The 20196-nt window shown below is 39.5% G+C and overlaps 1 protein-coding gene across 2 annotated transcripts; it reads right to left on the bottom strand.

The window, feature by feature from the left end:
* Window positions 1-1460: 1460 nt before the first annotated feature.
* LOC127568242 (serine/threonine-protein kinase PLK2-like) lies at window positions 1461-20018 on the bottom strand. 2 transcript variants are annotated; one of them, XM_052011770.1, is made up of 16 exons: window positions 19970-20018; window positions 18116-18570; window positions 15347-15454; window positions 14818-14934; window positions 14391-14520; window positions 12693-12780; window positions 12160-12255; window positions 10922-11120; window positions 10323-10449; window positions 9391-9500; window positions 8087-8198; window positions 6360-6443; window positions 5220-5388; window positions 4037-4166; window positions 3695-3811; window positions 1469-3360 (listed from the first exon to the last, which is right to left on the bottom strand). In XM_052011770.1, the coding sequence occupies exons 2-16, from the start codon at window positions 18251-18253 to the stop codon at window positions 3163-3165; spliced, it is 1923 nt and encodes a 640-aa protein (XP_051867730.1). In that variant the 5' UTR covers window positions 18254-18570; window positions 19970-20018; the 3' UTR covers window positions 1469-3162. The 2 variants fall into 2 exon arrangements, with proteins under 2 accessions (XP_051867729.1, XP_051867730.1); XM_052011769.1 differs by lacking the exon at window positions 19970-20018 and having other exon boundaries at window positions 1461-3360.
* Between the last annotated feature and the right edge of the window lie 178 nt (window positions 20019-20196).

Below are 20196 nucleotides of genomic sequence, written 5' to 3'. Positions count from 1 at the left end.
TAGTTTTTCTAGGGGCAAAGGAGTGAACTGGTATAAGTATCTAATTATGAGCCATAAATAGGGGAGATGGCCAAAAATTTGTGTCCCACGGTAAGGGTATCAAAAACAAGAGGGTATCACTTTAAAGAGGAAGGAGTTTAAGGGTTTTTTTAAAAAAATATATACACAGTTGATATCTGGATTGCACAACTAGAGATGGAGGAGTCAGTTACAATTACCTGTTCAAGTTACAACTTGAGGCATTCAGACAGACACTTAAATAGGCATAGAAGGATACAGTCAGAATGCTGGCACATGGGATTAGTGCAGTGGGTAGAAAGGTCAGCATGAACAAGATAGGCTGAAGGACCAGTTTGTTCTACTGGCTGAAAGCAAATCAATAAAACCTCTGAATTACCTTTTATTGCATTCTGGTTTTGGCATCTCCAGCAAGTCCAGCATTACAACTTGCCCTCAAGTTAGAGGTAGATATAGTGAAGATAGTTTAAAAAAAAATTGGCAAGTGGAGGCTTCCTGCCACTTTGGCTATTTTGGTATCATTGAAGCTCAAGTTGGAGAACATTTTGTTGCTACCACAATACAACAGCGAGGAGGGGTAGAGGCACAGAGTCATGATGAATGATTAAGGTTCCCTGGATGAACTTCAAGTAGGCAAGTGGATAGAATGCAACTTGCAGATGGTAGAAAGGCTTTAGTTGAGGGGAACTCACAGCAGAATAGCTAGCTCCTATTTGCTCCTTGTGGCCATAAGGGGGCTGAATCAGTTAAATTTTAATTTATAACTTCAGACCAGTTGGGTCAGGTGAGAGAAGTGAATGCCAAGGAGAGAGTGTGGAATGAACATTTACCCTTCAGATAAATCAAGTTTGAATATTGTCCATATGAACCAAGATACACTATGTATAGAAGAGTTATAAATAAAACACTCTGCAGGTCAGTGAACATTTGCTTCTGACTCATGCTGGAGAAGGTCATCTAGTGGAGGAGTTGGAGCCTAGGACATATCCAAGGATCTTTCAAGAATCTCACAATCTGTGCTGGGCCCTCACCCCAGCCATTTTCCTGGGTACACTTCTAACCAGCCAAATGGTTGACAAGGAAACATACCCCAGTCATGCAAAGGTGAAGGGAAAACAAAGGGATGTCACAGAATCAAATCATCTTTTGGCCATTTAATTCTAAGTGACTTTAGATTGGAAACAACTGGAAAGATAGAAATACAAAATGAATTACAAGCTCATGTATGGAAACTTTTATAGGAGATTGTCAAATAACTTTGTTCTAGAAATTTAGCTTTAGGATTTCTCAGCTTTTCCACCCACAGGTGGCAACAGACATGGGCTGGGTGGTGTACCAAAGCAAGTCTTACCACCATACTATTCATTACAAAGCAGACCATGCATCCATCAAGCATAGCTTTCCATCTCCTCCCCCCAGTAATATCAAGCAAGGAGAAAACTAATGATTTAAATGAAGCTTTATTTTGATAAAAAATATTGTTGTACAATCCCTTTCAGAATTTCTACTGCATTCTGTCATCCTTAAAAATTGCAAAGAAATAAATAATAAATACAAAAATAAATTAGGCTCACTAAATACTTGCATAAACATAAATAAGACCAAATTTATTAAATAAGGAATCTTGAGCCATCACACCCAGAGGTGCAGGTAAATAGGAATCTCAACTTTGGATTTAACACTTTTGTACCAGTTGAAATGCAACTTTTCCCCCACCCCACATTTCCCTACCCCAAACCAGGTGATACAAAATAAATGGTTTCTTTGATATTCAAGTTTCAGACCCGACTACCATTTTCTACAAGACTTTGCCATGCCATTTTGGGAGGTTAAAAAATATTCTGCCTTCTAATGAGTTGTCTTAATCTGCAGTCTTGTATCTCCCAAACATCCATGTTACCCATCCCCAAAGTTGGGCCAGAAATAAGGGGATTCAAGTTCAGTGCTCTACATTACACAAGTATCCCTTTGTAATGGTATGCTGTCCACAAATGCCCTTGGATATGGCTTTTGACCAGCTCAGAATCCAGGATGTTCCAAGGCAGTTCCACATTTGCCCACATCAAGGGACTGAATTTTTTCACCTTACAACTGAATCTTTAACACATCTAGTATTGCATGTTAAATGGCAAACAATCCCAAATTGCCCTAGTGCTTCCATGAAGGAACAGGGATCACTATGAAAGATGTGTTTCCAATTAAGTAGGCAGTGGGAAAAGATGCCCCATCTCACAGCAACCACCATAAATAGAGATTACTGCAATTGTGGCAAGTCAGGATTTTGATTGAGAACAAATTAAAATCAAGTATCAATGAATTTTGCCCAGGTCCCTGTTTGAGGTTATAGGCAAAGTTAGTGTGTTGATTAGTTTATAAACATGCCTAACACACTAAGTCAGGATTAAGCAGTTGGGCACTCAGCTCATTTGAGCATTCAAGCTTCTCAAGTCTGAGAAATTCCAGATTTGTGACCAGTAGCTTATAAATGCAAAATATGCCAATTCTTAAATCACAAGCAGTCTCAAAAGATTACAGATAGCATTTGACTTCAAGTTAACATGGCAAGACTTGGAAATGTTTTAACTATCACATTGGACTTTTTTTTGCACTCAGGCATAAGCAGTCATTCAGGAAGATAAGGATGTATTAACAATTTGAACATGTACATATTCACTCATGACAGACCCAAATCCTGGAGTTTTAGAAATCTGCCTAATGACATGTCAAATTAACCATCACTTCTTATCAGGAAGACAGCCTCGAGGCCCAGGTTTGTCAGATTTAAAAAGGTAGTAAAAAGTAAATCACCTTCATTACTACCAACCAAGGTCAAGAACAATTATTCTAGAAACCCTCAAATACTAAAGGAGCAGAGAAACAAGTTTGATAACTCATTTATGTTCACACCCATTTTAATTAGTGATACTTAAATTGCAAACTAAAACCACCAAGAACTAGATTTTGGGTTTTATCCCACAATCTTCCCCACCACCCAAAACAGCAGCAAATTTTAGCCAGACACTGGCCAGTTTGATACTGATGATGCTCAAATAGCTCAGTACCTTGCACCCCATTTAAAAACTCCATAGTAGAAGCTTTGTTAAATACTGTCTGTGGCCCTCTCCTGAAGGTTTCAATTCACATTTAAGCACCAGTCTTCTGTTGCTGCAGCAGTTTCAAAGTGTACGCTAGACGATGGTGGAGGTCTTGTGAACAGCCCAGTTCCATTATGGTGCTCAGTTTGTACGTGCAGGCAACACGATCCTTGTTGATGTATGTAAGCAGGTAAGAATGATCAGCTCTGCAGAGAATGAGCTTTGTATGATCCTGATAAAAGTTAACCTAAGAAAGAGGATGAGGTTTAGTATCCATGGTTCATGAGCAGTAGAATAGAAACACCAAGCTTGAAGACACCCACGTTGGATGCAATTAGTCATCAAGTGATATCACATTTAAATTAGAATTTGAGTACAATTCTTATACTTGCTTGGGCTTCAATGCCAGGAGAATTAGTTACAGAATTGCAAGAGACTTTTCTAGTTGCAACAGACATGAAACCTTACATTCCTTGCCCATTGAAGTATAACATCTTGAAGGCAGTAATGGTAGAATAGAACTATACATAGGACCAGAAGTCAAGATGGGAAAGTAATGACATCAGATAAGGGAAATTCACCTGCAAAGTACCATTGTTGAACAGCATCAATAGTGAATGATCAGTTTTAACCCACTGCAACAGGAATAAGGATGGATCTTGACAATCTTCAAGGAATGTCCTGGGCAAGTCACCTCCCTATTTAAAAAAGCAAGTTATCAAAATTTTAATTGTCAATCTACAAAATGTGTTTCAAGCATTCAAGAACAGCTGTTAATCTAAAAACTACGCAAGTTCAGTAAAAACAAGTGCCATAATTGTAGCCAGTTTTACCAGCTGTAAAAATTTTCCAAAAGTCAGACATTGCCAATGTTGCAATTCTGAAGAGCTACAGGCAAGTGAATAAGCAGTTATAACACTTACATCCATTAAATTTTCCTCCATGTAGTTGGCAAAATACCCAACGATTGTCATCTGTTTGACAAGCTGCTCTGGGATTGCAGAGGCAGAGAAGGAAAAGTGCTGGTTGTTATTGAGGTAATAATATACATTCCTGTAGAAAAAATTGGGTAGAAGCTTAGTCTGAGCAACAGTTTACATGACTAAATCTATGCTGATGAGACATTTAAATGTGACAAAGCAATACAAAGCTACAAAAAGCAAAGCTTTGAGCACAAAATTGGTGCCTTTTTCTTCATTGTTTTGGAACAAAGTTGCATGCAGCAATAGCAAAGAGGGACATGGGAAATCAGGCAAATGGCTTACTGTATGTAGGCATCTTAGCATGGATGAGTTGGGACAAGGACACATTACTGTGTTGTACAACTATGGCTATAACAAAAACTTGCACACCAGGGAGGGTCTGATACTAATTTGTTCAAAGCAAACATTGATTGTGCATTGGACAGAACCATCTAGCATGTAGAAGTAGCTGCTTTTAATCTCCTTTGCAGGAGGGTGGAACAGCAGGTAGTGCTATTAACTCTGCTCCAAGTGACCTGGCTTTGATTCCAACCTTGGAGTGTGACCTGCAAGTGCTTTGGTTTCCTCCCATATCCCAGAGACAGGCAAAACTGATCTGGCAGCTTTGGGACTTTGCTAGTGCTGGACTAGCAGATTTTCCAGACTATTAGATGTTACCCACTAATACCAAAGCATTTCACAGCAGCACATTTTCCTGGCAAATTTGGAGGACAGGAAATACACAAGTATTCCAGCTGCAAACCTGGCCATGTATCTGACCCCTGGTGTCTAGACCTCAAATCTGGCCCTAACCACTCCTGGTTTGTGGTCCAGATCCCAGCCCTGACTGTACATCACTTACACTCAAATCCCCAGCTCACATTCCGGACTAATGAATAAACCAGATACTAGATTATCAGAATTTCTGAACAACTGGATGCTGGATTACGAGTTGAACTGTACTGGCTATGGTAAATTACCCCTACTGCAGGGGCATGGCAGAAGAATTAGGATGAAAGCATACAAATTATAGGAAAATAAATTGAAGAATGGAAGTTATTCAGAGACAGTACAAACTCAAGCCAAATGATTTAGTTCATAAAGTATTCCTTTGGAAGATTTTCACTTGCTAATTGAGACTCACCTTCTGTCAGTAGAGAGGCTCATATGGGTTCCATCATTGAATAGGACACCAATGCTACGATTGGACAACTGATAGCCAAAGCCATATTTATTTGAATAATCAACCCATTTGGTGACCCACAAAAAAGGTTTGGACCTATGGAGGCCTTGTCCTACTGGGTTCTTTCTAGCTGTTTTAAAGAAAAACACAGGAATTACTCACCACTTCATGATAAAATATTGATCAAGATACTGGGTACATTCTAGCTGCAGCTCACTGGCAGCACTTGCCATGAAGACATTGGCTCAGATGTACCAGCAAGACAAATGTAGCTTCAGACTGGCATATGGAAATACCCAACTTGATTCAGTTTACTGTCACAGGCTGTTTTATTTTTGCAGCCTTCTGCCAATGGCATCAGACAAACCACTTGGAATGCTTAAACTGAAAATTTATAAACTTGTCTTGCTGCAAGATATATTGAGAATAATTACCAGATATCCTGAGAGTAATTTCCAGATGTTTGATGGATTTAAGTGTTAGAAAAATATTTCAGCTTTCAATCTTTAACATTCTTAAAACATTAAGTGACTTTCCATCTGAAAATTTTTGATTGGTTGCTCAGCCAATTTGACAAAAATCATATCCTATCAAACTGCACTAATTTGAAATGGGAAAGTTCATAGAAGTGGACAAGTTTCTAACCACAAGCACACAGGGTTCAAACCCACAGAACATTCCAGCTGGCACTTTGTACAGTCAAATTCTGTCATTCTGTTAATGGGACTGTACAATCTCAAGTGTATAGTAAATGGTACATATTACACATGTTAAAACAAATTTGTCTTCCTGGGGGATTACAAAAGTTCCCTGGGCTATTGGAACTTAATAAACAACTGATTCCCTCAGACTGAAAACCAGGTTATCTGGTCAGTCACCTCTTTACTGCATGAACATTCTGGTAGAACTGCAAGTGCATTAAGAAAACTCAATTGCTTCAGATACTTATTCTCCACAAGCATGACCAGGCATTCTAAAGACCAAAAACCAATGGAAAAATTCAGGGCAGTTCAAAAAAAAACAGGATTAAGATTCAAATGTGATGATTTCTCAGTCACTACCCTGTACCTTCACTTAGTATCAAAATCTAAATAGACATACCTGAAGGCATAGCTGAAAGACAACTTTTGAGAACACTGGTAGCAGCATCTGCCATTTGTTGAGCTATGGGCCCCTCTTCAGCAGCTGCAAAAAATATGAAGTAGACCAATTTTAAGAATATTGCTTCATTCATTATCCAGCTGGCAGCTCAGACCATCACTAGGTATCACTGCATATTTGGCAAGAATCAGGCAGCTTTACATTTTAAAACATCAAAGAAAGAATTAATCATTCTGAGTGCTGCTTTTCAAGGAGATTCAGCACAGACTCCCTGAAGCTTAATTGAAAGATACTATTTATTAGGGAGGGAGAGATGGAGGGAACTTCAGATCTTTAGGGTAGTGGCAGTCAAAGGCACAACGGATAACCATGGAATGATTAAACTCAAGGGATGTTCAAGGTTTAAAAGGTTGAGATTCAACAAGGCAAGAATTTGAAGTCAAGGGCAAGTAAAGCTATTACTTTTATTGGGAGCCAACAGGCCAGAACTCTATGAAACAAGTGAAGACAGGGACTGATGCAAGTTGCAGAAGCAGGAGTTTTGCATGACCCAGTGTATGATATTGTAACCCCAAGAAAGGAATGCTGGTAAAAATCCAAACTGAAGAGCTGACAGCACAGAATGCCAGCTATGGTAATCCACAGAAATCTCAGACATTAGCTGAAAAACATCTATACAATATTGGCAAGAACAAAGTTGTTAAAGAACAGCATTGCTTTTATTAGGCAGAATATTTTGCTATATTTAAGTTATTTCAGGGCAAATTTAGTACCAATTACAGTAAACTCAGCTCTAAATAGAGAAGAAACAGCACATTGGACCTTGGATTACAGCACAATTTGTGGACTCATGATTAAGGGGGGAATACCTGGGCTTGAAAACAAATTACTGCTGTACATACTTGTCTTATTCTGTGATGGAAATTGTGGTCAAATATCCAGTGATTGAACTTTGGGTAGACAAAATTGCAGTTACCATACTATCAGGTTCAATCCAAAATCTTTGTATTGACATCCACAAATGATCAAAACTTTGGACTGGATTCCAGAGATGCCCTCTTTAGATGTGCTGACATTTAAGATACTCTCCAAGCATTACATAATTGTATTTCCCCCCACCCTAAACTAGCCATTTCTCTCCTTCTTTCTCTGCCACTCCCCACCAGGATACCTTAGGTTGAGATTTTTGTTTGTAGGGGAGTGAAAAGTGAGTAGCAGTGCAGAAATTATTCTGCTGAAGAGATTAAGACTGGACCTACATCTAGATGAATAAGGGGAATCACAGAAACATGCAAGATTCTCATGGAGCTTGGTAGATATGGAGATGATACCTGCCAGAGAAACTAGAAGCAGGGGTCAGTCTCAAAAAGGAACAGCGATTCATGATAAAGTTCAAAAGGAATTACTTCACTGAAGCTAGGGAATCTTCAGAATACACTCCCCAGAGAGCTTCAGGGACCCAGTCACCATGTATACTCAAGACAGTTGAATGAAGTTTGGATTCAAAGGACATGTTAGCACAGGTAAATGGTGCTGTGGGAAAAGATAAACTATGATCTTATCGATTAGTGCAGCAGGCAAAAAGTCAGTGTTCTGAACCCACTTCCATTTCTAATAGAGCACAATAGGCTATTTGTGCCAATTACTTCATGTTTTGCTCTAATTCACAGTTAAGGATATTCAGCTACAAGATACTAAATTATCCTTTTTAAAAAGGTCCAACTTACATTCACAATTGGCACCAGATCCTTTACATGGTTCGTTGACAGATTTTTTGGATTCCATCTCCATTTTTTCCTTGGGAAAAGAGTTTGTCACTTGGGCAGAAGGAAGTGTTGGCTAAAGAGAATAGATGGGCAACAATTAGTATACATCAGAAGGAAGATTACGACAAATCACATCATACCTGAACTAATTTCCTGTGCTTAACTCCATAATTAAATGATACCAGTAGGACAGAATCTAGGTCTGAAAAATAGTGGGCATAGACATTCCTGCGAATGCTATAGTTTTCCCTTGACCAACATACTGATTAAACACTAACTGCTCAGAGCAAAATACAAATTATTTACAATAGTGATTAGTAGATGTAATAGGTTAAGTGCATATACAAGAAGCCAGGCAGTTTAAACTAAAACAAGTTTCCTTCATCTTATTTTGCATGCACTTAGTTTTTCATGACTCATTCTGACATCAATAGAACAGAATGATTAGCATTAACAGACTTATTTTTGCAACAGTCCATTTTTGATCTTTCATCTTTGAAGGGTTACCATATCTATAATGGTGCAAATACTCAGTCTGCATTACATCATGGAAGTACAGCAATCTTCCAAGTTGAAGATGGAAAATATGCTAATGTACTCTGGTTCATTTGTTCCATGCTTTTGAAGTGTCAGGTTTGGTAATCCTTTGACAAGGGTCTCAATGTTGCTACCACAAAAAAAATTCAATTGACAGCAGGGAAATCAAAGACTAAGCAACATTGCTGTGTGTGTGTGTGTGTGTGTGTGTGTGTGTGTGTGGGGGGGGGGGGGGGGGGGGGGGGGTGGCATGGAGGAGATGAGCAATAGCCATGCCAAATTCAAGGAACAGTAAAGTTACTGTAGTCTGGACCTGGTCATGCAGTACAAGACAATTGAGACTGGTTATAGTAATCCTAGCAGACAAGGACAAAAATAAATCACGCAAACTAGGAAGTCTGAGGGAGGAAGAGCATTAAAAGACCATTTCCTTAACTTAGGTTGTGGACATTTATTCCGTGCAGGAAAAAACCTACTTGCATTAATGGCATTAAAAACACTAGAAATACTCAGCGTCAAGGTGCCTCTGACAAAATTTTCACTATTTCAGGCTGATGGCTATCCTAAACAGGAATGGGCTATGGACATTTGTGGGTTGGAGAGAGAAGTTAAATGCAGAAAGTGGGTAGGCAAAGCAAACTGAAAGATCTGTGAAAAGGTGAAAACTAGGAAGAAATTGATTGATGCAAAATTAAAAGTAGAGCATTCTCAATGATCAGTGTTGCTACCTCAGTTGCATTTTCAGTCTTGTAGCTTGTCTGTCTATGAATGGAGGTCTTCACAAGATCTGCAGCAAGTTTGGAGATGTCATCCTTCTCTATGCAGAGGGTTTTGGTACCTATAAGCAAGAAAAAAACTGAAATTAAAGAGTCTTTAAAATACAAGACTACAGGTGATTAGTCACTAGATAATTTGCCTCTGCAAAAAGATTTAAAACCTCTTCCTCTTGAGAGGAAGCCAAGTCAAGTTATTTTTAGATCTTCTAGATAGGAGAAAAACTTTTGCCAGTGTACAAATTTGTATGCAACACATCAGGTCTGTTAAGGGATCTTGGCAGCCAAGGATGAAGGTCACATTCACAGTATACATCTTTTAATGATATTTAGAAATGAAGTTATTGTTAAACTCAAGCCAAGAAAGAATCTTCTATTTAACAAGTGAATATATTGAACTAAGAGCAGCATTTGAATTTATGCTAAAAGGTAGGAGATGGTAATAAAAAGCTTTCTGCCTGAGACAAAATGCTTTGTTATCAACATGCATATCAAGTCCAATCTCCCAATTCCCTTACTGTTCACATTTCCATTCATCTCAGCCTCAAATATATTGACCAGCTACACATCCATGGCACTCTAGGGAAGTAGAAAAAATTCAAAGTTTTGGTCCTCTGCATAAACTACTTCATCCCAGCCTCAAATACCAAACTATAGCCCCGTTTCTACCCTGAGGGAAGAGCCCCCTCATCAACCTAACAGGATGCTGAAAGGAATTGTTGTGATCAAATGCTTCCCACCCACAAACCAAAAGCAGCATTAAATGATTACTTCTAGTTCAAAACCTGAAAGCTCCAATGACAAAAAAGCTCTGAAATCAAACTTCCAGTATAAAAGTTCAAGACAGAGGCTTGGACATATAGGTACATTGATATATGGTCACCAACCTATTGCTTTCTTTTTCCCAAAGAAAGCCTGTGTCAACTTTTTGAAGAGGTTTTTTGCAGGAACTGGGCCACTCAACTCAGGTGCTGTTGTGCAGCTGCTTGGGTGGAGCACATCAGGAGTAAAACCCTGAACAGAGAGAATTGAGACATTGTCACTCAGGCAGAAACAAGAAATTACCTCCAAAGTGTCAGAACTGGATATCCCTGCTGGTCTGAAAGTTTAAAGTGTATATACATTTAATCTAGTTTTTTGTAATAACATTGTGCTACTTGATTCTGTAAATTACAGATGCAAATATCCAACCATTTAGCAAAACATCAGCTGCATTGTACATTTTTGTAAAGCTACAAAGTAGACATTCCCCATGGTTTGTGGACCCAATTTCATCAGTACCCAAAATTAGTGGGTACTGCTACGAGTTAACTAGACAATCAAAAATTACTCAATATTCTGCAGATTCCTTTTGATACTGCTACATTAAGTTTAAAATTAGTCAATTTAATATCTTAAATCAACTCTGGTGTTTATACCAGTAACATCAAATCAGAATCAAGATCTCACTTCCACCACAACCACATATTTTTGGAGGTATTCTTACTTTTGCAAAGAAGTCATGATTCAAAATTGCATCAAGCGTAGGCCGTTGTTCTGGATTCTTCTTCAGAATGCTACCGATAAGATCCTTTGCAGCAACTGAGAAGGATGAGGGCATGGTGTACTCAGCAGCTCGAATACATCTGTAAGTGTCTTTGAGGTCAGAAGTCTCAAATGGTGGCCGGCCAAATAACATAGTGTACCTGAAAACAAGGACATGCTTGGCAATCTCATAAAACCAAAACATTTCAATGCTCATGGAATCACATTGTGTCCTTTACATGCAACACATGTTTTGCTACACAGGTGGTCTGGTTTAGACTCAGCTCATCATTAAAGCACCATACTTTAAAAATTGAAGTTGTGAATAACAGGAACTCAAGACCTGATCACAGAAAAGCACAGTATTGAAGGAGAATCAAGTGCTAGACACTTAAATGGAAACTAAACTGATTGAATGCACCAAGACATTCAAAATTGAAGTGACAATATATTTGATGCAAACTGTGGAGTTTTACCAAGTTCCTTCCAAAATTTTAAATTTAACAGCTGCTTTTTCCCTTGCCACACCTACTTTTATATAAAGGATCACCCAAGCAAAACTGACCAAAAGGAAAGATTTTTTTTATATAAAGAAAGCAAATCAGGTTGTATGGAATGGGATGTTCATGGCATGAACTAACATTGCCTTAACCAAAGGTTTATTAAATGAAGAGCAATTCTTAGTTTTAGGATTGAAACTTCATTCTGATCCAGGGATTTCCTGGTATCGAACTTGGAAAACTCAAAATGAAAGGATAAATGCCAAGCTTTCAGCTCTCCCAGGTACTCAGTGGATCCAAAATGCAAGAGCATCTTTGGCTGGCTTGCAAATTATTTCCTTCTGAGGAACTGGCAAAGGATAAAGCAGCAAGATTAGAGTTGCTTAAACAGGAAGGATTGTATAAATTATTGTGCAAATTCAGGTAAAAGTTAATTCTACCAAAATACCCTCATAACATTTAACCATGAAGTTTTGGCTTGCTGTTAGTTGCTAATTCTTCAGAGGCATATTGACATTTTAACTGAACTTCAATGCAAGTAGCAAAGCTATGCACAGGAAGTAGTGGTTTGGGTATTGATGCAAATAAACTAGCTGACTCTGCAAACTGATCAAAATCTTTGTTAAAAATAAATCAGCTTTGCAGTGCTTTGTCACTTTTCCCATCAATATCAAGTTAGGTGTCTGTTTAAAGAACTTACATTACACAGCCCAAGGACCAGATGTCAGCCTCAGGACCATGACCTTGTTTGTTCAATACCTCTGGTGCCAAGTAGTTTGGTGTTCCACAGATTGTCCTAAAAAAAATAATGAATTTAATAAGCAACTAATGGCTTTCTCAAATTCAAAGTAATAACTCTGGTGTTACTGAAAGTCAGAAGTTCTCAGGAGCCAGAGTACCTCCTTATAGCATTAAGCCATTCTGGGTCTAAAGAAAAGCTACATTCAGATCAGTGCTCCATTCAATCCAAGGTTAATTCACTGCAACAACTCTTGCCATTGATTAACTGGACTTGTCACCATTAGGAAACTTCATTTCTCCAAACCCACTCGTTTTCCTTCCCCACCGCAAAATCTGTAGCAGATCAGAATCAGTTTCTGCACTGAATGACTGCTTTAAAAAGATATAGTAGCTGCTTTGAGACTGATTGAGAGAGATACTACATTTGCCTGCCTGCAGTCCCTCCCCTACCACCCTATAATCTCACTGTGGCATGCAAAACAAAAATCATACCTCTTCCTCTGATCAACAGGTAGCAGCTTAGTTGCCAGGCCAAAGTCACCAACTTTCACTTCCATGTTGTCGTTAACAAAGAAATTACCTATTGATGAACAAAAAGAAGTTGCAAAGCAAAATTAGCCCAAGGTTTCATTTCATTTCCAAACGATTGTATACTTCAGTTGAAAGAAATCATGACCTCTTGGGCCAGACACAAATGCCTCTATTAGAGAATAATTTGAAAACAATGTGACAAGGCGCCACTGCTCATTCAGCACAAAGTTTCAGACTCCTACCACTACAGCCAAAATTGTTTTTAGAACTTTAACATGACTGTCAGGGGCAGGACATTTTAACAGTTAATTGCACTCCAAAAATTAAATGCTGGTATTTCAAATTGACTTTTGAATCCATGATCAAATGTATAACCATATCATTTTGCCAATTACCTTGTCATTCTCCCTGGTTTCAGACTTCAGGAAGAATAGGTCCTTTACACTCAACCTGACTTAAATTTATACCCAAAATCTCTAATCCATATCCTCCACTCCAAAGAAAAACCTAGCCAAAGTCTTTCAGCTCCAGCAACCATCTTTTCCAATCTAATTTGCACCTTTAGTTATCAAATCATTCCTGTAATGCAGAAGGAGAACCTAATTACAGCAGTACAACAGATGGTTTCTACAGCTCTAGCTTGACCCCTCTACTATAAAATCTTATGCCCTACTCAGAAGCATTTCCTCCACTCAAAACAGTCAAAGCTCATGATCTACTCAACAACAGTGGTCTTTGCTCTTGTGTTTCAGAAGTATACATGGAACTACCTACAATGCACTTCAAAACACAAGTACCATCAATGAAAAGATCAAGCAATGTCAGCATCCTCTCCCAGGAGAATGTCAAGGCCCCAAATCAGCTTCAGTCAGCTCTGAAAGACAAGCTATGTCATTTGCAAGCCAAGCACGAGGCTCATGCAGTTGACATTATTTTAACCCCTGCCACTCAAGACATTTTCAAGTGATATTTCTGCCCTTCAATCATTTCCTTCCATCCAAATGGGAATCTCTGGTCCATGACTGCACAAATTAGTTCTCAATGACATCCTGAAATCTAAGCATCTCCATTGGCAACAAGTGCACCGCCTCCTGAACATACCAATGACCTGTGGCAGAATCTGCTGTTCCCACTTTGGCCTCAGCCACATCAGTGGAAGCAGGTCATCCTCAACCCTAACCAGGGAAAGTGCAACAGTCAATACAACAATTACACGTTTAGCCCAACCATTAGATCAAGGCAGCTGCAAGTTGCAACAATGTGACATAAAATCAACCCCTCCCCTTCAGAAGGGCTTTCAGTTCCTCCTGATTCAGAGTAAAACCTATTCCTTATAGTCACTTTGCATTGCTTCACCAAATGGCCATTAATCAGATGTGAGCTGGCAAGCTACTACACTTAAAGAAAGCAAAAGGGGAAACAAAGCACTTAACATGCCCTTTCTCCAATAGTCACAAATGAACACTCCCATTAGGAATCACCTAAAACAAAAATCATGCCAGTTTTCCCTCCCCAAACCATGAAGTCTAATTGCAGCATTTTATCTTTTAAAAATTGGCACAAGATCAAACCAGTCAACAGCAGACCTAGGAACTTGCATTAGTGACAAGCTCATCTAATGCCAAGCATTGACAGACCATTATTTATGATTATACAAACCTAGTTTGAGGTCTCTGTGAAGAATATCCCGAACATGGAGGTACCTGAGACCCAATATAATCTGTCTGAGGTAATACCGGACTTCTGGCTCAGTTAAAGTTTTTCTTGCTTTCAATATGTGCGCTAATGACTGAATAACAGAAATGCAAGTTAAGCAAGGATTGCAGCTTTACAGGGACTTTATATTTTCATACCATCAAGACTTACAAGAGACCAAAACTAAGTAAATGTTAAATTGCTACATTTGTCTTTAACATCCCATTCTTTGTGCTGATCAAATTAACTTTTCAATACCAGCTATTCAATGAAAGATGTCAAACAGCAAGCAATTCAATCATGTAACTAAATGTAAATTTGACCCTTTAAGTTAAACACTGTCAATGGAACCATTAACTTTGCTTGCTGTTTGGTGCAAAATTCCACTCACCTTATGACTGCAGTGCTCTAGAAAGATATAAATATTTTCATCATCTTCAAAACTATGGTAGAATTTCACTATATATTTATTGGATAGGGATTTGTGGAGTTCAATTTCTTTTTCAATCTGCAAAAGAAAGTTACTAGTAAACCAAGGTGAAGCTACATGCTCGTACAAACCCACTCAACTTCATATGACCCTTCACAACCACATTTCCTTTGGGATCCATAAATCATGCAACACCAACAAGGTACAGGTCTATTTACTGCTGTATTAACAAGGTAATTCAGAATACTAAAGCTTTAAGGAGACTGCTGGAAATACTTGCCTATGCAATGAGAAACAGCATGACAAACAGATGGACAACCATCTTAGAAAGGTCATTTTACATTCTCTACAGAGCATTGCCTGATCTGGTATTTCTCATCCACCAGATTTTCCATAACCATTTGAAAATAACTCTTGAAGGACAAGCACCAAAGACATTAAAATGGGGAACAGGATTAATAACTGGGTAATGGCTGAATTTTGTTCTTACCTTATCTTTTTGGTGAGGTTTTGATACTCTGGAATGTGGAATAACTTTAACTGCATATATTTTGTTACTGGAGAGATCAGTCATTTCGTAGCATCTTGCAAATCCACCCTAAAAGAAAAACAGGATTCTAGTACTTTCAACCTCTTTCACATCTGTTCTCCACCCCATAATAAAATTAAGTAGGCCAAAGAGGATCTGTCATGCATATACATAGTAAATTATGCTGCCATTATAATTGCACTTTAACCCATCTGTTTCAAGTTGAAAGTGTCTATTCAATCCCTGCACAGGGTTACACTGCACTTCCGATGAGACTACTTTAGAAGCAAGTTTAAACATATCAAAAGATGTGGGAAGAGAATTGGAGTCAATCTTTCAGATCAAAGACCTGATGGAGTCTCCAATGTGAAGTGTTGACTGTTTCTCCTCTCCAAGATGTAGCCTGACCAGCCGAGTATTTCCAGCATTTCCTGTTTAAGTTTAAAAAAGCTGGATACAAGTAATCTGAACAATTTTAGAAGGACATTCCTAGGTCAACTACTGTGTCAAATTCTATAGGAGTGATGGTCAAGTGCTATTCAGCTCATTTATACAAGATGCAAGAATCGTTCCACATCCTCGGGCAAAATAAGAATGCTTACTTAGATTTGTTTCTACAAGGCAATATGGAAGCATTTGGGTGCCAGAAATCAAATTTAAACTTATTTAGCAATACTAAATGCTGGAGGAACTCAGCTATGAAGAGAAATAAACACCTATTTGGCCAAGCAGGCTCAACAATACCAACTCAGGTCCTTACTATTTGCACACTGACCCAACAGAAAAATAGCTGATGCTCCGACCAAACATTGTATTCGTCACAACCTGCTTTAATGTGGAGATGTAGCTTCCTTCAGTACAGGAGGCATTTGCCGAGGAGAGACGCACTCCCATCAACACCATGACAACTGAACATGTGGACAAAGGGGAACAAAAAACGCACCAAGAACATTCCACCGCCATACCATCCAGTTTGATAGGCAATAAACCAATTTAAAATGCTGGCAATACGTCAATAAAACAAGACAGCCGATCTTTCAAGTGTAAAGCGAGCCGAGAAAAGCTCACACCTAAAATAGCGGTTCTCATGGTCCCCCGCCCGATACTGCCAGGACTAACGCAGCATCATCTTCAGAACTTTGATTTGTGTCCCTACAACACCGGAGTTTAGGCAGCACGTCTCGGAAATAGTAAACTGGTTTCCGCATATTTTGGGGGCATGCTTATTTGTACTTAGCGCAACGCTGGATCATGATCAAACAACTAGTTGTCTACATTTTCCATGCGCGATACAGTACGTTCTTTCAGCGAAGGAATACGAACACCTTATTAGAAGTACTGCACACGGGCCCTTCTTTTGTGCTTGATATTGCCAAGCAATTCCCAGGCATGTTCTACATGATACAAAAGGCGTTATGTGGACAAGTTTTTGAATGCAAAAGTTTATAAGTTAAATGAGAATTTTAACTATTTGTTGGTACCACTACATTGGCGGGGGGGGGGGGGGGGGGGGAAGAAGAGAAACTACAAGTGTCCTGTGCTACGTCAGGAATTAGTTGTCCTTTCCCCATCACCCGTGGACGGATGGAAAGTTTCCATTTCTTTTCCACCGGCAGCATTTAGATTTAGCACACGTGGCAGCGCCGATTTGCTGATGCAACTCCGCCTCAATCTGTAGGTCTTTCGTGCCAATTCTTTTTTTTAAAAAAAACGCGCCCAAAATCCGAACAGTACACATTTCGAAAAGATTCTCAACCCCCACAGCCAGGCTCGTGGCTTTCCAGCAAGGTCAGTAACCCAGTAACAGTGAAGTCATCTGGAAGCTAGCGACGTGATTCAGAACATTTCTCCCGTCAGAGAAGCCACGTTCAGTGTCGAAAATAAGAGGGAGCTCTATAAGCGCTCAAAGCGTCTTCACCACCACCCCCCAATGTTACAGAACTCCGGCGGGGTGAGAAGGGGCAGTGTTCTCTTTCACCGGTCAATCACCCCGCCCCCTCAATCTCTCCTACCTCTGGATCACCCCTTCTCCATTACAAGAGGGACACCCTCCGGGAGGATATCATCAACTAAAACGGAAACTCAGGATCATGGAAGTTAAATATTAATCGCCAGCTTCGACCGGTTGCTGCCTATTCATCAAATGTCGATTGATGAGATTCTACATGCAGCCTGCAACATTAATACTGTTCGTTGCAAATCCCCATGACTCCCGTAGTTAAACAATTGCATTGCTTCCTAATATCACCTACTTGGGGTCAGCAAAATAGAAATAGAAAAACCCGCTTCAATCACTAGATACCGTCGTCTTTTATTTTTAAATAGCTCTTTTAAATACGCAAATTATGGATGGTCGCCATTCACACAGAGTTTGCGAGTGCTAACACTAACAAAAACACAAGCTTTAATTTAATTTCAACACAAGATTAGCGCTAATTGGCTTTCAAATGTTTTTTTTTGCCTGTCAAAATTCATCGATAGACCTTCAAAGTCCCCCCCCCCCCAATCCTCATTTAACCTCCGCTCCGCAAGCAATTGCCACTTCATTCGTAGCCCAAACAAGGGTCAGTACAGTTAAAACCTCAGAGAAGGCGAGGCCGCATTCAAATAGAATGGAGAGTTTAACATTTCAATCCTCGAGGGGGATTTTTTTTTTAAAAAACTGCACTGCAGTAGTCCAGCGAGCATTTCTCCCAAAGATTAAGTGCTTTTTTTTTTGTATAGCTGTACCTTTCCAAGCAGCCGCCCTCGGCAATAACATTTGCCGGTTTTTGGAGCCGTAACCGTTCGACACAAATCCGGCTTCTCCCGGGCGGCTTTAGAACGCAAACAGCCTCCATCTGAAGCTTTCTGAACTTCCGAAGTCATCCTTTAAATTTCTATATAACAGAATGAATCCCCAGAGCTCCGTAGCACCACCCGGCGCTATCTAACAGTCCGACTAGACACGTGGCTGGGGAATCCCTCCCGCATTTTTATACAACTCGGCTCGCTCCCTTACGTCACAGAGGCGGAATACCAGACGGTGGGCGTGGTTTTGACGTTTCACGGCACTTTCATTGGTCGAGTCTTCATCCGTTCCCTGTAATTGACTGACGGGTACAAGTTATTTGCATGTGGGGCGCGCCTTTGCACCATCTCCTGGATTACCATTGGTGGTGGAATATCTCTAAGCAAACATCCGCCTGCAATGAAATGGAAGAAATTGAACTTTCCTTTCATACATTTCTGTCCAGGTTATGAAAAGTGGATTTTTCACATTCGTAGATATTAATCCCCCACCCCCTGAAATTAGTCTTGCACATCAGCAATATTAAAAAACTGAATACGCAAAATTAATTTTCTCAAGAGTTGCGCATCACCTCAGCAACAAATCGGTGATTTTTTTGGCAACTCAGTAAACCTTTTCTGTGTGATTTTAAATCGCAGCGGAACAAAGTTACTCGTTGACTTTCACCCCACCAGAGAGTAGCAATGGGTAACTCCAAACAACCAAAAGAGAAAAGAAACAAATTAATTGGGCAGAGATGTAAAATATCTTGAAGAGACTTGAAAATATCTTATATTCTATTGAATGACCTCTTCCATTTATATATATATTGTCCTTCACACATTTATGTCATCAGTCTTTTGCGAAATGGCTTTTGTGTGTCTTTTCTACATTGTAACAGTATGCAGTTACAAAGTAATTTTAGGAACAAGACAAAGTGCTTTTTTCTTTGTGTGACAACCGAGGTCTTCACATGTTCATTTTCTCTTCCACAGTTTTGTTGCAGCCTTCCTTATCCTCTCCTGAGAAACTCATGTTTAATTTTATACTTGAGTCCAGGATGTTGACGTCGCTGGCGAGGGCAATATTTGTTGCCTAATCCCAATTGTCCTTGAACTAAATGGCTTGGTCCTTTCAAGGAGAAAGCAATAACCAACCATATCACTGCGGTTGCTTCAATTTTGGTAGAGTACTTCTTTGAGATACATTCGGGATTCTCTCATGAAACGTATCTGCCATTCAAACCAATAAACAAACCATTGCAGCCATGCATTTGGTAATCTTGCCCAATCCTCTCACAGACGCTCACCGTCCTCTTGGAAAACAGAAGAGATCAGTGCAAGTTGTCTAGTGCTGGAGAGCCCTCTATTGGTTGCTATTTTACTCCCTTGGGAATCCAAATTACAGTGTTCGCATTTTGCTTTTCAAACACATTGCCTGCAGGAGACAAATGATCGAGGTGAAAAAGTGACAAGACAGGTGTCACTGACGTTCCATAGAATTACTGTATCCTTGTCAGCTCCTGTGATTTTCTACGTGGAACGTTTATTCAAGTTATTGTGGTAAAAAAAACTGAGTGAAGGATATTTTTTCCCGAAGGAAAATTACTGGCTATGCCAAAGGACACCACTGCATGGATCTAGCTTCCAATAATGAAGTTAACTTGAGTAGGATAGGGACCCTTGCTATCCCGCTGATCAGAATTCCATGATGACACACAGGACAATTTGTGGAATTTGATCAAAGTGATAAAGAAAATTCCAGCCTTGAGTTGACCTGTACTACTTATGCAGCAGAAAGAGCACTGTACTTACTTTCAGTGTTCGCAGACCAGTTTGGTGAAAATTGGCCATCATTGCTATTCATGATTAAAATGCAATAGCATCTTTGTTTTCCAGAATGGGAGTGTTGATGTCATTTGTAGACAAGTGTTCCTAGTGAACCTGCACATGCAGGGACACCACATCCAGGTCCTCATCAATTCCCTGAGATTCCGGCGTCCTGTTTAAATTTTAAAAAAGTCATGGGAAACACCACTCAC

Source organism: Pristis pectinata, chromosome 3, assembly GCF_009764475.1.
Source record: "Pristis pectinata isolate sPriPec2 chromosome 3, sPriPec2.1.pri, whole genome shotgun sequence".
Lineage (NCBI taxonomy): Eukaryota > Metazoa > Chordata > Chondrichthyes > Rhinopristiformes > Pristidae > Pristis > Pristis pectinata.
This window is presented reverse-complemented; position numbering and strand designations above follow the sequence as displayed.